The 16430-nt window shown below is 35.4% G+C and overlaps 1 protein-coding gene across 5 annotated transcripts in view; it reads left to right on the top strand.

Annotated features, from left to right (window-relative positions):
• Positions 1-16430, top strand: part of mri (BTB/POZ domain-containing protein mrityu) — a 130782-nt gene that overhangs the window by 79285 nt on the left and 35067 nt on the right. For 4 of the 5 annotated variants that reach the window (XM_076475521.1, XM_076475519.1, XM_076475520.1 and 1 more), the window contains one exon: positions 13785-14042. The exons of the other annotated variant lie outside the window; for it this stretch is intronic. In XM_076475521.1, the coding sequence (XP_076331636.1) occupies positions 13785-14042 (258 nt within the window). The remainder of the gene's footprint in view (positions 1-13784; positions 14043-16430) is intronic. 5 annotated transcript variants of the gene reach the window in all.

The following is a 16430-nucleotide window of genomic DNA, read 5'->3' as shown; positions in this document are numbered from 1 at the left end:
AATGCTTTCAATCAACAGATGCAGGGCGGTGGAGTCAACATCATCGAAGCGAAAGAAAACCTGAAGTCTTTTCAAAAAAAGCTACCGTTATAGAAACGACAAACTTTCCCCTACTGGACGACTGTGTAAGTAAGATCGAAGATGTGTCTGAAATCGGAGACATTTCTGTACCCGGAGAACTAAAACAAGCAATTACCATGCACTTAGATGAGCTCGCAAAGTCTCTCGACGGATACATCAAAGGGTCATATCCAGCATGGGTGAGACAGCCGTTCACGTTAGTGTTGCGACAGCAGATGTCAATGATGAATCCCGCGACGAAATCATTGAACTTCAACGGAGCCAGGTTCAACAGCAACTTTTCAGAACAACAACGCTCTCAACGTTTTGGTGTCACCAAAAGGAAAGCCCTTGAGATACTCGTACCGTTTGTTACAACGTATCTTTGCGAGCAATCCTTTTCGAGGATGGTAGACATAAAAACGAAGAAAAGGAACAAACTTTATTGCTAAAATGATATGAGAGTGGCACTTTCCATGGTGAAGCCGCGCATTTCTGAACTTGCCTCTGAAAGGCAACAGCAAAAGTCGCATTGATTTGCAGTAAATATTCATTGAGTTGTTTTTTTGTGAAATTCATGTTTTGTTCTCTGAACATAGTGATATTGTGTGCAACTGATGCATGGTTCATTTTGTGCACTGATAAAATATCTACTTATGTTTTGAATTTTAAAAAATAATATTTTATTTTTCCAATTACGAAGGGTTCAGTGAATGCAAGTACGAAACTTCCGGGGTTCAGTACCTCCAACAAGGTTAAGAACCACTACCCTAGATATTTGCATAAGGACTTAAAGTAGAAATAAACCACTCTCCCTTTTAAGAGATGTACAAAATTAGGCAAAAACATTCTCATAGTAGAAATAGACTATCTGATATTTCTATAAGACTTCCAACTTCTACCATTTTATTTAATAATTACAAAAAGATGTTAAAACAACTAAAAACCTTAGGCAGTAGTTCATAATTCGCCATCCTCCTATATGACAGCAAGGGCCAGTAATAGAAAATTTAATTTTGATTTTTACGTAACTAAATAATGTGTTTTGATAAATATTTATTTCATCATTGTTTTATATTGCTCATGGAAAAATCGCCTATTTACAGTTAATGTATTCGATAGCTTTAGAACTAATACATGTACACATCATCTCTTACACATTTAAAGAATTTGTTTCAAAGGTGAGATTACCTCATAAGACTAAAATATTGTTTTGTGTTGTTGGAAGTGTTCCTAGAAACATGTCCCGTGTGTATGTGCCCGAAAAACGCGAACCTATTTAAACGCTACCAAAGACTTGTGAACCGTACTGTAATATATTCATCTCATCATATATTTCGTATTCTTATCTCACGATTCATAAAATATAATCCAATAAATAAAACCTGAAGTATTTAGCAAACGGAGTTTGGGAATAAGATTAAATACTATGTAAGTCGATATATCGAAACCTAAAACCCCTGAATAATGTAATTCTAATGTACTTCTGATACTGTTATATGTAGTTCATTAAACTGTACATCTGAGAACATTTATGATGTAACTCATTTCACATCTGGTGCCAACATATTCCAGATGTGCGGATGCTATTCACTTAAGTTTCTCTCAATTGACGAAAATGATTAAATGACAAAGACACGAGTGGAAAGCTAAATTACATGGCAGTATTTTCATTGTTATCTTTACGGTACCTTGTTATCATTCATTTAGGACTTTCTCCAGTGGTACATATGTAATTGTAGTTTGTTAGAAGATAAACACAACGGGAGAAGACCAACATTCATTACAAAATCACTAGACATATGAAACTTCGGCATTCTTGAAATAACAGGGAATTCCGATTTATGTTGGAAAAATGGCAAAAAAAGAGTTCAGTAATTCTGAACTATTTGAATAGATGTGTTAGATCATGTAGGCAGACCTCTATATACGTTTGATTTTGTAATCTCATTATACTCTCACTACTGGTGGTTCATCGGCAGGTCTGAGAGCTTATAACTCTAAAAATTTAGTTTTGATATCCACAGTAACCAGAACACAGATAGTTCATTCTGTGCCTCTGTTCTGTAGTAACAAACTACCAGACAGCAAGGTGAAGTGGTGCTTTATTTCACGGTGTTGTCTTCATGAACTGAGAGATCATCTATTAAATGGTGCTTTATTTCACGGTGTTGTCTTCATTGATAGGAAGATCATGTATTAAGTGGTGTTTTATTTCACGGTGTTGTCTTCATGAACTGGAAGATCATGTATTAAGTGGTGTTTTATTTCACGGTGTTGTCTTCATGAACTGGAAGATCATGTATTACGTGGTGTTTTATTCCACAGAGTTGTCTTCATGAACTGGAAGATCGTGTATTACGTGGCGTTTTATTCCACGGTGTTGTCTTCAGGAAGTGAAAGATCGTGTATTACGTGGCGTTTTATTTCACGGTGTTGTCTTCATGAACTGGAAGATCGTGTTTTAAGTGGCGTTTTATTTCACGGTGTTGTCTTCATGAACTGGAAGATCATGTTTTAAGTGGCGTTTTATTTTACGGTGTTGTCTTCATGAACTGGAAGATCGTGTATTACGTGGCGTTTTATTCCACGGTGTTGTCTTCATGAACTGAAAGATCGTGTATTACGTGGCGTTTTATTCCACGGTGTTGTCTTCATGAACTGAAAGATCGTGTATTACGTGGCGTTTTATTCCACGGTGTTGTCTTCATGAACTGGAAGATCGTGTATTACGTGGCGTTTTATTCCACGGTGTTGTCTTCAGGAAGTGAAAGATCGTGTATTACGTGGCGTTTTATTTTACGGGGCGTTTTATTTCACGGTGTTGTCTTCATGAAGTGAAAGATCGTGTATTGACGTGTAAAGGAGTGTAATCAGTGGCTGTCTTCAGCTTCCACATATTCTCATAGGTGCTATTCTTAACAACACTGATATAGCCGTACCAAGGGTTTTCTTTTATATTTATATAAAACCACTCAAAAACAGTTTAACTGCAGTATAGTTATTACCATACAAAGCGATGTGTTTGTAGATACTCAACTGAAATAATAACAAAAGGGGAGTTTTAATTCAAACCAGTCTCAATAAATGTATCGGATCTTGTCACTCTTCTATTACACTGTATTCAACGTAACCAGTTTGGCTACATTAAACTTGTCACTCTTCTGTTACACTTTATTCAACGTAGTCTCAATAAATGTATCGGATCTTGTCACTATTCTGTTACACTTTATTCAACGTAGTCTCAATAAATGTATCGGATCTTGTCACTATTCTGTTACACTGTATTCAACGTAGTCTCAATAAATGTATCGGATCTTGTCACTATTCTGTTACACTTTATTCAACGTAGTCTCAATAAATGTATCGGATCTTGTCACTATTCTGTTACACTTTATTCAACGTAGTCTCAATAAATGTATCGGATCTTGTCACTCTTCTGTTACATTGTATTCAACGTAACCAGTTTGGCTACATTTTAATGATGTGTAATCAATTCCAGGTTATTGAAATCTAAAGGATTGGTCACGGTATTTAATGTAACTCTCTCTTTCTCCCTCCCCGTTCCTTGTTAGGATATGAACCAATTGCTTTTACAGTTTTCAGTCGCCTGTTGATAAAAAAAAAAAAATATATTTATTAGAAAACAATGGATCACACTGTTTGATAATTGTTATACTTTTAGTAATATCGTTTCACCAGTTAAATACGATCAGATTTAAGTCTCTGTTTGTGTTTTCTTATTGCAAAGCCACATGGGACTATCTGCTGAGTCCATCGAGGGGAATCGAACTCCTGATTTTAGCGTTGTAAATCCGTAGATTTGTCGTTGTATCAGCGGGGGACTTTAAGTCTTTGACTCATTCTGTATACATGTTGTTTGTTTTAGTTTAGGCAGTTACTTAACTGTATTATTTAGGTATTTCTTAGTGCTACCATCTTAAGGTATGAATGTCTATAAATAAACAACTAAATATTATATTTCACTTATTGATTATGACCCAGCATGGCCAGGCGGTTAAGGCACTGGACACATAATCTGAGGGTTGCGGGTTCGAATACCCGTCACATAGCATTGGGGACGTTATGTTACTGTCAATCGCACTATTCGTTGGTAAAAGAGTAGCCCAAGAGTTGGCGGTGGGTGGTGATGACTAGCTGCCTTTCCTTCGGTCTTACACTACTAAATTAGGGACGGCTAGCGCAGATAGTCATCGAGTAGCTTTGCACGAAATTAAAAGATATATATATTTTGAAAGTGTTTAGATGATAAGATTTGTTTTAATGCGCCCATGCTTCTTTTAGGCTTAAGAGGAATTCGACGTATCTGGTGAACGCCATTAATAATTATATAAACTGAGAATTAATACTGTCGTTATTATTGGTAATTGTCAATGTACTGGTATATAGTATAAACAAAATAAGGCCAGTAACACCCACACACCCTCCTTGCGATACAAACATTACCGGTTCGAAGTATTCTGCACATGCCTTCAAGGTTCTCTCTGACTTTCCTGTCTACTAGAAAGTTGAAGAACCAACGAATGATTTTCTGCAGTAATCCAATCTGAGATACTGAAACATGTTATACCATACATTAACGAAATATTTCTTTATCCAAGAACGCCAATGGGCAGCGTCCTTTGTTAAAGCCATCCGTTGTACAGCTAACTGGGTGATTCATTGTTTGTCTTGACTTTTTTGACACCGTTTTGAATATCACAAAATGTATTTCTAGAAATAGCAGAAAGTTGGTGATCATTTTTACGTAGTTTACCTTGGCAGTCATATTAATACTTGTGGTTCTCTGTCTGTTATACTTATCTCCTGGCGTTTCGTCTTTTTGAAATATTGTAACATTTGTCAGCTTTTGACTCTGACTGCGGCTGTCTTAAACGCGCACGGAATTTTTGCGAGTTGTACATCGTATAGAGCGCACTCGCTTCCAACTGACGGAGGCTGTCTGTGCCAACAATCAACGGGTTTGAGAGTAAAACAAGCTTACCTGATATTAAGGATAACTTGAATGCGGCTGATAGAAATTCATATATTTTCCCGATTTCCTATTTTAATTCGTATGCAGTATTCTCCATATTGTTAATTGTTGTGATGTGTTGTATTGATTGAGCTTGTTCGGGTACTTATTTATTGTATATTACGTGTAACTGATATTGGAAAATACGATGTGAAAATTAGGCGTTATGTGTGAATGGATGTATATCTTGTTTCAAACGAAATTGTTCATATAATAGTCGTTTTAAATACGTTTTGAAAATGGGTCTTTAAAATGTCAGCTTTTGCTGATGTGCTCCATTATACTGTACTCTAATAATGTATGAACGTGAAGTCTTGTATTCGCTACTTAATTAAGCCGCTCGTTTGAATAATAACAGTTATGGCGTGGACACCTTTTGCTGGAGAAGTGCTATTATAATAAGTTATATTTCTTATAATTAAGAAGTATTAGGCTTAATGTATTTTTAAGAAACTACATTTTTACCAGAAGAAAATGCACAAATAATCTTGCCGTATGAGGAACCAAACAAGGAATGTAGGGTTGTTGCATATTGCGACAATTTTTCTTTTATTTATTTGTATCAAGGCTTCTGGGTGGGAAGGTGACTACTAATCGACATCACATTCAGTGTAAAAGATGTTAAATAGTGTGTCAACTTATGCATACATTTGCTATGTACTCGTTTCGTTAGTAACAAGAAATTCTGAGTGAATGTAGGGTTGTTGCATATTGCGACAATTTTTCTTTTATTTATTTGTATCAAGGCTTCTGGGTGGGAAGGTGACTACTAATCGACATCACATTCAGTGTAAAGATGTTAAATAGTGTGTCAACTTATGCATACATTTGCTATGTACTCGTTTCGTTAGTAACAAGAAATTCTGAGTGAATGTAGGGTTGTTGCATATTGCGACAATTTTTCTTTTATTTATTTGTATCAAGGCTTCTGGGTGGGAAGGTGACTACTAATCGACATCACATTCAGTGTAAAAGATGTTAAATAGTGTGTCAACTTATGCATACATTTGCTATGTACTCGTTTCGTTAGTAACAAGAAATTCTGAGTGAATGTAGGGTTGTTGCATATTGCGACAATTTTTCTTTTATTTATTTGTATCAAGGCTTCTGGATGGGAAGGTGACTACTAATCGACATCACATTCAGTGTAAAAGATGTTAAATAGTGTGTCAACTTATGCATACATTTGCTATGTACTCGTTTCGTTAGTAACAAGAAATTCTGAGTGAATGTAGGGTTGTTGCATATTGCGACAATTTTTCTTTTATTTATTTGTATCAAGGCTTCTGGGTGGGAAGGTGACTACTAATCGACATCACATTCAGTGTAAAAGATGTTAAATAGTGTGTCAACTTATGCATACATTTGCTATGTACTCGTTTCGTTAGTAACAAGAAATTCTGAGTGAATGTTGGGTTGTTGCATATTGCGACAATTTTTCTTTTATTTATTTGTATCAAGGCTTCTGGATGGGAAGGTGACTACTAATCGACATCACATTCAGTGTAAAAGATGTTAAATAGTGTGTCAACTTATGCATACACTTACTATGTACTCGTTTCGTTAGTAACAAGAAATTCTGAGTGAATGTAAAGAAGTGTGTGTAATAATAATCTCAACAACAACATATCTGCTGTACCCTTGCCAACGAGGCCCTTCACGTAATACCAATACTCTTCATGCTGGCTGGGTTATGACAGATGTACTCATGTATGAGACGCTGTTTATCATTTAATAGTGTATTATTGTGGCTGTCAAGGAAATCAAATAGACGACTTTCATTGGTGTTGTCAATAGTACAGCCAAAGGTCCTATATTTGGTATTAAGATCAATAATAACAATCATTCGTATAGAATGATATGACCGGAAGGGATATATATTTTTGGTTACTTGGAAGGCTGTGTAATCCAACATTGTTGACTGAAGTAGAACCGTTTAGAAAGATATCCAAGGTAAAAGTTTAATAAAACATAATATGTATGTTGGTTTTATAGTTTCCTTGTTTGGGCAGTTTCTGTTAAACTTACCGACTCGAATGGTTCTGCAGTCAGTGATAGTAATTTTATGATAATACTTGTGATATCGGCGCTTGAATCTCGTGCAAGATTTACGATCTCGTGTCTCTTGGGAACGAATCCGACTTGGATATTGGTCTGAAGAGCAGTAGAAGTGTGAAGATGTCTCGAGAGTATAATAATGAGGATGAGAGATGTTATAATATGGTGTACCATAAAGAGCAAGTAGATCCGTGTTAGATTATTGTTCGCTCAGAATATTTTCATGTTGACGTTGCTGTGCCATTTCTTCGTTGTTATTGTTGTATTCATGTTGTTGTTTTTTCTGTTAGATCGTTACTGCTTGTGGTATAAGTATAGTTGGGAGAAGGGTTCCAGTTTAGCATCCATTTAATTTATACTGTCTTAACGCAGTGAATGAAGCCGAATGGGCAGAACACACACATTTCATTGTTTAGCATCGTGCTTAACAAGAAAAACCATTTACGGTGTGGATTGGTCTTCTGGTAGAACTCTGAAGTTTAAAGGTGTCGAGTTTGGTTCAAATCGGTGCGATACCACAAAATATTCCCCACCCTTAAAGCCATGGGTATAAGAATACATGATACTGCTGACTTGCTGTCTTCCCTCTGGTCAGTTACCCAAAATTATTAATGGGAGAAGATAACCTAATTAGGTTTGCCATAAATACGAAATAAAATTATTTTTAAACGGGAGCACACTGTGGCCTCGATCAGTAATTTTAATTGTTTACATCTGACTGTCTGTAAGATGTTCCAGAACTGTCACACATGCAGCGGTTGATTTTTCATTGGATTCCAACCATTTCAGCCGTTCTTCTAGAAGTGGACGACGGTATGGGATGATGGAAATAACTCGGTCTCGGTGGCGTTGCTGCTAGCATCATCATCGTATTCAGCTTGCTTGAAAATATTGAGGGTTTGGATATGTTACGCTAGTCGATATTTCATCATCTGTCATCGTCTCGTTGATAGCTTCTTGGTAGTCAATGCTCAGCCACAGATGGATTGATATTGTTGGGATGTAATTCAGCTTCAAGTACGGACTTAACGTTGTCTAAGTCGTGAACACTGAATCCGTGGTGACCCAAAATTCGATTGTCGTCATCATGTATCACCTCTTTCAGGCTTTGAAATCCTCGTCATTGTTGCTGTTGGTATTCGTCTCGAATACAACACCGAGGTTATGTTTCCAACACTTTTTGATACAGATGATTGTCACGTTTTCCCAGCAACGACATAAATGTCGATTCCCGTTTTCACATTAAGTTTCTTCAGACCATTTATCACGTTGTCCTTACTGTTTACTATCCTCTTGATCAATTCTCCTCCATAGTTACGTTTGTAGGTCAATAAATATAAGGCCTTGGTCAGTGGGTTAAATATTAAGTGTCATATTTTCATATAAAGTGTGACCTGAAATTAAGAGATTTGGCAATTAATTTTCATTTTATTAAAGTGCTTGTTGGTTAGCAGTGAATATTAGCTGTCATTTGTAGGGGAAAAGGACTGGAAATACGTTCTGAATTGTTAATGAAAATTAAAATTTTGGGGTCCAAGATGGACCACGTTATATCGAGTAACGGGCTATTTTGAACCATGATATAGCCGGGACCCAGTATATTTTTGTATTTAGAATAATTTGAAATTTTATGATGACTTACTTTAGCTAGGGAACAGCACAGTATATTGTCCGTTAACAACAGGAAATTTGTTTGTATGGAAGGTTTTTTGTAATGTACAAACGTAGTTAAGACTGGAGAAACTACAACGGTTATAAATCTGTAATTTTTGTTGTTCGTTTTTCAGATATGTTAAGCAGCTTAATCATATAATACTTAAAAACATCCTTTATGTATATATTTTTCTTATAGCTCGAGTATCAACTTCAGTTAATTCTAATAAGGTTGCGTCAGATGTATTTGCCTCATTGACGTGGCTGTAAGTTGCGTTACTAAACAGATCTCCCTAACAATCAGATTTTAAAGTATCTTGAATCATATGTTCATTTGGATGGATGTAAGTTATGCATAACCAGATTCCTACGTTTCGGAGTTTATGGTCAAATACACTGACTGATTCACCTGTATAAAACCATTATGACATGGCACGTGAAAAATCGTGTTAATCAGAATTATAGCAAAAGTGAATCAGATGATCTATAAGTTAGTGAATATACCAATTAAATGTTCACGTTTTTAATAAAATAAAATAAATGTTTGACTTTCTTTACGATGGAATTAAATATTTTTCGGATGGTATTTCTGTATTGTTGGCCCAGATGGCTAAGACACTCGACGCGTAATTATAGGGTCGCAGGTTCGAATTTCCGTCACACCAAACATGCTCGCCTTTTCAGCCGTGGGGGCGTTATAATGTGATGGTTAATACCACTATTCGTTGGTAAACGAGTTGGCGGTGGGTGTTGACGACTAGCTGCATTCCCTCTAGTCTTACACTGCTAAATTAGGGACGGTTAGCGCAGATAGCCCTCGTGTAGCTTTGCGCGAAATTCAAAACAAACGAAACCAAATCTGTGTTACTTTTTGTTGCTAGATTTCCATAGTCAATTAGCTATAGAAATGTTTTTGTATATATACAAGTAACTATTGTTTTGGACAGCAAAATATGTTCTGTATTGACCGTGAAAACAGAAGTCAGTGGACAAGAACACGAACATATCCTCATTTTAGGGTTCATATATTTTCTTTCTTGAGGCCCATAACATTTTAACAATTTTGATTTCTGTAGTACATATTAGTGTATATACATTAATACTAGAAATAACGACCTTTTAGCACCAAAATGTTTTTATTTAATTAGACTTTCGACGTTTCGCTTCATGGCTACTTCAGGAGTATGCACTAAAACATAAACCGATATCCTGCGGCAGACATATTATGTAAATTTGCACTTTGAATAAGGAAGAAAGTAAAAAGATGAAAACCATATAACTTTATGCATGAATGATAGAATCTTATTATTTGTTAGAATAATGCAATGGGGCCCGGCATAGCCAGATGGGTTAAGGTGTTCGACTAGTAATCTGAGGGTCGTGGATTAGAATCTCCGTCGGACCAAACATGCTCGTCCTTTCAGCCGTGCGGACGTTATAATGTGACAGTCAATCCACTATTCGTTGGTAAAAGAGTAGCCCAAGAGTTGACGGTGGGTGGTGATGACTAGGTGCCTTCCCTATAGTCTTACACCGTTAAATTAGGGACTGCTAGCACAGATAGCCCTCGTGTAGCTTTGCTCGAAATTCAAAAAGAAACAAACCAATAATGCAGTGCAGCTCGGAAAACGAGTCTGTAAGGGTTATGATGTATGTTTTTCCTGTAATTTTTGTGTTATATGAAATACATGAATATTTGGTATATTGTTCGTTAGTGAGAACTTATTTTCGTTGAGTCGAGTAAGAAAATCTAACTGTTCATTTGGACAATTATAGTTTTTAAAGTATTATGGAAAGACCTCTGTTATAATAAAATCGTTATTCCGAAGACGTACGTTAACTTATTAACATGATTTCTAAAGTCAGATCATGATTAAATAGACCTGGGTTTAACTAGGTCTGAGTCTAGATTTTAGCCACTAAGCTTTTTATATGATTTTGAAAAGTAAAACCAAATACATATTGCAATTTTTTGGATTCAAAATAATTCTTTCGCTTAATTTTTTAGAATTAGATTTATCCGAGTTTATAGTTTCAGAGTATTCGTCTATCTAAAGTGCCTCTTTGTTAAAGATTCGTACCTATGCACGTGAAAAGAAATATGTAACAAAAGATGCGAACTTAAGTCGTTAAACAAAGATATCGCTGTTAACAGATAAGCAAAAGAAGAAAAAATTGGTGGTTGATATTGATTGGCCTCATGACATGCAAGACGAAAAATAAACAGGTGTACCTGTTAAGGAACGAAGTGTAGATATAAATAATCAAGGTTGTATCCTTCGTGTGAAAATTAATTTAGAAGATTGTTCCTGCAGACAGTATTTAAAGAGATCTTGTAAGAGGGTGTAGTGGTCTGTATGGGGAAGAGGCGTGGATATAAAATTATACTCGTTTTTTAATCGCCTATGCTTTATATACACAATTATTTATCTGATTATAAAGAAGTTAGTTGTCCCAATATGTCCAAACAAACGCTAAATAACTATCCAGTGGTACGTAAAATAAATTGGAGAAAAAAAAAATATATTTTTAATATATCCCTCTTTCTCGTAATTTTCAAGTGATGCCGATATTTTTGTGTTACTTACTGATATCGAATCCCCATCACACCAAACACGCTCACCCTTTAAGTCGTGGGGGCGTTATATATGACAATCAATCCCACTATTCATTGGTAAAAGAGTAGCCCAAGAGTTGGTGGTGATGGCTTGCTGCCTTCCCTCTAGTCTTACACTGTTAAATTAGGGACGATTAGCCCAGATAGCCCTCGTGTAGTTTTGCGCGAAATTCAAAAACAAACAAATTTACTGACAATTGAAATGTGTTCAGTTCTTTGGGCTACATTCCTGGTCATGTGATAGAAACCAAAGCCTGGTGGAATGACTATGAAATCTTCATCTTCTAGTTTTCTTATTTTATAGACATTCTTGACTGTTTTTCTGTAGTCTCAAATTGCGTCACCACGCAATTCTTCAACAGTGAGCATGCGCCACACGTTGAAATTGTGGCGCTAAATTTTCCCGAAACTGAACAGAAACTATCTTATTATAAATCACTTTAGGTGTACAATTCCTAAACTTGGATCACGGAAACTACTGCACCAGTCTTAACTGAGTAATATTTTTATAACAAGACAGTAATTTTGTAGCTGAGCAGTAAATAAAACAGTTAATTTCCACAAAGTGATATGTTTCATATTTAGCCAATAAAAATTACAAACTAGTAAGTTTCAAATATTAAACAATCAAAACAAACATAAAAGAATATTTGTTTTTCTTTCGTAAAAATCTCAAAAGTGTTGGAACAGAAAAGCAAGGTACTTTCATAGACAGCTGCTTCTTCAAAGAAATACGTTAGTAAAATCTACTATGTATTATCAAAACCTATGATATGGGTATTAAAACTTTAATCAAAATAAAGTACAGAACAACGTTTCGACCTTCTTAGGGCATCTTCTGGTTAACAACGAGAGTTTGCAAGTGATCAAAGAAGCCCTACTTATATACAACAACTATAACTAAAATTAAACCAATATATAGGAACATCTTTATACATACCTATACTAATTAATAACCTAACATCTAACTGCAACGTCCTCTACAATCCCGTACCCGTTTATACTCTCGTCTCTAAGAAGTGTCCGGCAACATTCAGTTACAAACTCTCTTTGTTAACCTGAAAATGACCTGAAAAGGTCGAAACGCTGCCGTGTACTTTAATTAAAGTTTTAATACCCATATCAGCCGTCTTGAGAATACATTTTTACTTCAAATGGATTTCTCGTTATCACGAATAATATCTGCTCTGTGGTGTAATACTGTGGTCATGGCTCACTTTAAATTGAACTTTCAATAAAATCGTTTTTCTCGTGGATGGTGAACATTACTGAATTTCAAATATAGGTATATTTTTGTAGAACGATCAAATAATTCCAGAAAAGGCTTCAAGTCCGAAGCCTTCCTCAAAAACTAAGTTACATCTAGTAGTTTTAAGGTAGAAACCATGAATGTTTAGCTGTAAGTAAACGTTTTAATCTCGACTGATATTTTAGTTCTACCATAGTCGTTTTAACACGTTTCAGTTTGATACGTTGCGAATAGTAGTCTCTTAAGCGTTTAAAGGTTCCTTTAATACTTTGATTTAGTTTTAAAGTGAACTGCACTAGGATTTGTTCAGTGTTATCTTTTTTCGCCTCAACACGAGTGACAAATGGCTTCTGATAACTGTTTTTGAAATGTTTGACATTTTTGTCGATGCTTCGTATTTAGGAAACTTTAACGTCTCATTTAACTTTCCCTCAACAGTCGGCTGTCTAATTGTTTGAGGCCTTCGTAGCTAAGCGATCTGATGGCTTATGACATCAAACCAAATCGGGTTCCGATACCTGCAGTGGACAAATCAGATATGTCATTGTGTAGCTTTGTACTTATCTAACAAAAGGTTTGAGAGTGAGAAAACAGTAATAGATGGGAAATTTGATTTTATTATACGATATTCAAGCATTTCACAAATACAAAAGCGTTCGAATTTGTCTGGTATAATGATTTGATAAAACAAAACTTAAGATGGAGAAGTTGGAGGAACATTTGATGAGTTTAACAGTGGTAAGCACAAAAAGGTCGATTTCAAAGTTTAGTTATGAACCAACGAATTAGCACAGTATTAAAATACGTGTTTGTAGTTCTTCATAAAAATGCCTTTTAAGATGTAACTGTTTGTTTTTTGAATTTCGCGCAAAGCTACACGAGGGCTATCTGCACTAGCCGTCCCTAATTTAGCAGTGTAAGACTAGAGGGAAGGCAGCTAGTCGTCACCACCCATCGCCAACTCTTGGGCTACTCTTTTACCAACGAATAGTGGGATTGACCGTAACATTATAACGCCCCCACGGCTGAAAGGGCGAGCATGTTTGGTGCGACGGGAATTTGAGCCTGCGACCCTCAGATAAGATGTAACAATTATGTAATCTTCTCTTTAGGTCTCGCAGCTACCATCCACAGCAGCACTCGGGGCCAGCCAGAAACCACATGCCAGATGACGGAAGTCTAGGTGGCGTTGGTTGTAACTCGGACAACAGCCTTATTGGAAGTAGTAATGGAAACGACAATAATGTTCCAGCAGCCAATCAACTCATTCCTGTTAGTAGTGAGGAGAGAATTACATTAGTTGTTGACAACACCAGGTTTATAGTAGATCCAGCTCTGTTTGCAGCTCAACCAGATACAATGCTTGGGAGGTATGTATTGTTACCTGAATTGTAATCCTTGGAGGTATGTATTGTTACCAGGATTGTCATTTTAGGTATGAAGTTATTTTGTCGGTTTGAATAACATATGTGCTACGATGTATTTTTGTTACTGTAGGTCAAGTGCAAAGCTCTGAATTTGCTAACAGTAAATAAGACCAGCACTTCGTGGCTCTTGGCAAAAGCTTCTAAATCAGAGCGTATTTCTTGTTATCCAGTTAGGATTATATTAGAAACGTGTACCAATTACGATTTTTCTTGGAACTATATTTAGTCTTGATGAACTTCGTCTGTTAGTAGATTTCACTAAACTTTCACTCATTACTTTTGACACTTGGTAAATAGGAGTAATATTCATATGACGTTAAGGTACCAGGTGAAAATACACACACACACAGTCAGAGGGGGATACCTTTCTCGTCTCAAGTTTCGTCGGTTCAGAAACCAGAAACGTAATACCAATAAGCGACACCGCTTAAAAGATCAAACGTCATAATAGATGTCAAATTCTCGTGCGTCCGATGAAATGTACAATCCCAAAAAACTCTGAGATATTACCTACACATTTTTATAGTTACATATTTTAAAAACAGTACAATATATCTTAGGTATATTTATAATTAATTTTACAAATAAGTTTCAGTAATCAAATACTGAACTTATATATTTGTTTAAACGGCAATAAAGGTTAACGGGTAAGTATTGTTAAATGCCAGATATATTACGCAGGTATGCTATTAAACTAAGTCAGGACGTGATGTGTTGTGCGCCAAAACAACTTCCAGGATACACTGTGTGTTATAAACAGGAGTGATTGTTTATCGATTTTTCACTTTCTGTTGCTTGGACTGTGGTGATCCACACTATCGCATATTTTCAGAGTATGTGCTTTACTGTAACCTTACTTCACAAACCAGATTTCAAGGGAATCTATTAAGAAAAATACGAGAAAAAAGAAAAATATCTACTTTTAATTGTATACCCCTCCCCCTTTTATTTCTCCGCACCGAAAGTTTTGAAACTTTATTTGATGGAAAAACGTACTTATTTTTTTTTCAAATTTGATGCACTGATTTGTTTTCTACCAATAATTATGTGTCGTATTTAGTCTAAATATAAGTCACGTGCAGTTAGTTATTCAACAACTGCCAATTTTGATTTCGTTTCTTTAAATCGCGCACTTTTTTGGCCATATATTTTTTTTCACACCTGAAGTATTTTTCATTAGATATGTTTTTACTGTTCGTGTCTAAAATACAGATTAATTATTGTCAGGTACAGCTCATTAATTGTAACCCTATCTACCAGAGTATTTTTTACTGCGCATGACACAAAGATTTAACGTCTTACATTTAAAATTTTATTAAACTACTATTTGCTTATGTTATACCAATTAGAGTAGCATAAAATATTATATACTAAATATGGATTGTTAGCTAAGTTTCAAGTTCTTAATTTTACAAGGCAATATTTAAAACAATCCTGAACTTCCCCTAGTGTGACACAATATTTAAAACAATCCTGAACTTCCCCTACTGTGACACGTTTTCTCTTAGCATGTCATCATCCCTTGAAAAAGTACAAAATTAAACGTAACTTACCTTCTATAAAATCGTTATTGCTCAGATAAACCACATTTATTATTATCTTCAACTTTCTTTAGTTAACAGAGCTATGAAGTAGAAACATAGACCCCCTCCTGCCACACCTACATGTCACATCCTCTCCTCTCTTTCATAATTCGTTAATAGTTCAATCTTACGATTAATTATATATAACCTATGACCAATAGCGTATCTGTGTTTTTATATATCGAATGACTTATTTTCGAACAGTTAAAGGTCAGTTTCATTCACGGTACGAACATCGTTCTGGTGAGAAAGTTAGCGACTATCTTAGATAAATTTGTAATGACTGTTGTCGAAGAGTTAGAAAGCCAGAACAATTTTGTATGGGCAGGGGAATTTTATATACGTTTTGCATGTTATTATTAGTCTATATTGTTTGGAGCATTATTTAATTAAATAAAAATTATTAAGTGCAATACTATGAGTGGTATAAAAAATTAGGGTTCACTCTCTTCGACAATCGAGAATAAGAAAAAATATTTTTCATGTTTATTCTTTATGTATACTTATAAAAGCAACAAGAATATAAAAAGTAAAGATATTTTTAGGTTAGTTAAAATTAGATTAATTAAAGTTAAAATGTTTCACGACGTAATCACGCGAACTGCTTTTACTAGTTGTAGTAGCTCGTGGGTAATGTAATTGGATAGCGCAACGTGAACTGCAAGTGATTTACAACTTATAATGGCATGAAAAGTAGTTAGCCACGGGTTCAAAGGGCAATAAAACAGTAGAATTTAATTATGAATAA

The sequence above is a fragment of the Tachypleus tridentatus genome, chromosome 13, assembly GCF_004210375.1.
Source record: "Tachypleus tridentatus isolate NWPU-2018 chromosome 13, ASM421037v1, whole genome shotgun sequence".
Taxonomy (NCBI): domain Eukaryota; kingdom Metazoa; phylum Arthropoda; class Merostomata; order Xiphosura; family Limulidae; genus Tachypleus; species Tachypleus tridentatus.
This window is presented reverse-complemented; position numbering and strand designations above follow the sequence as displayed.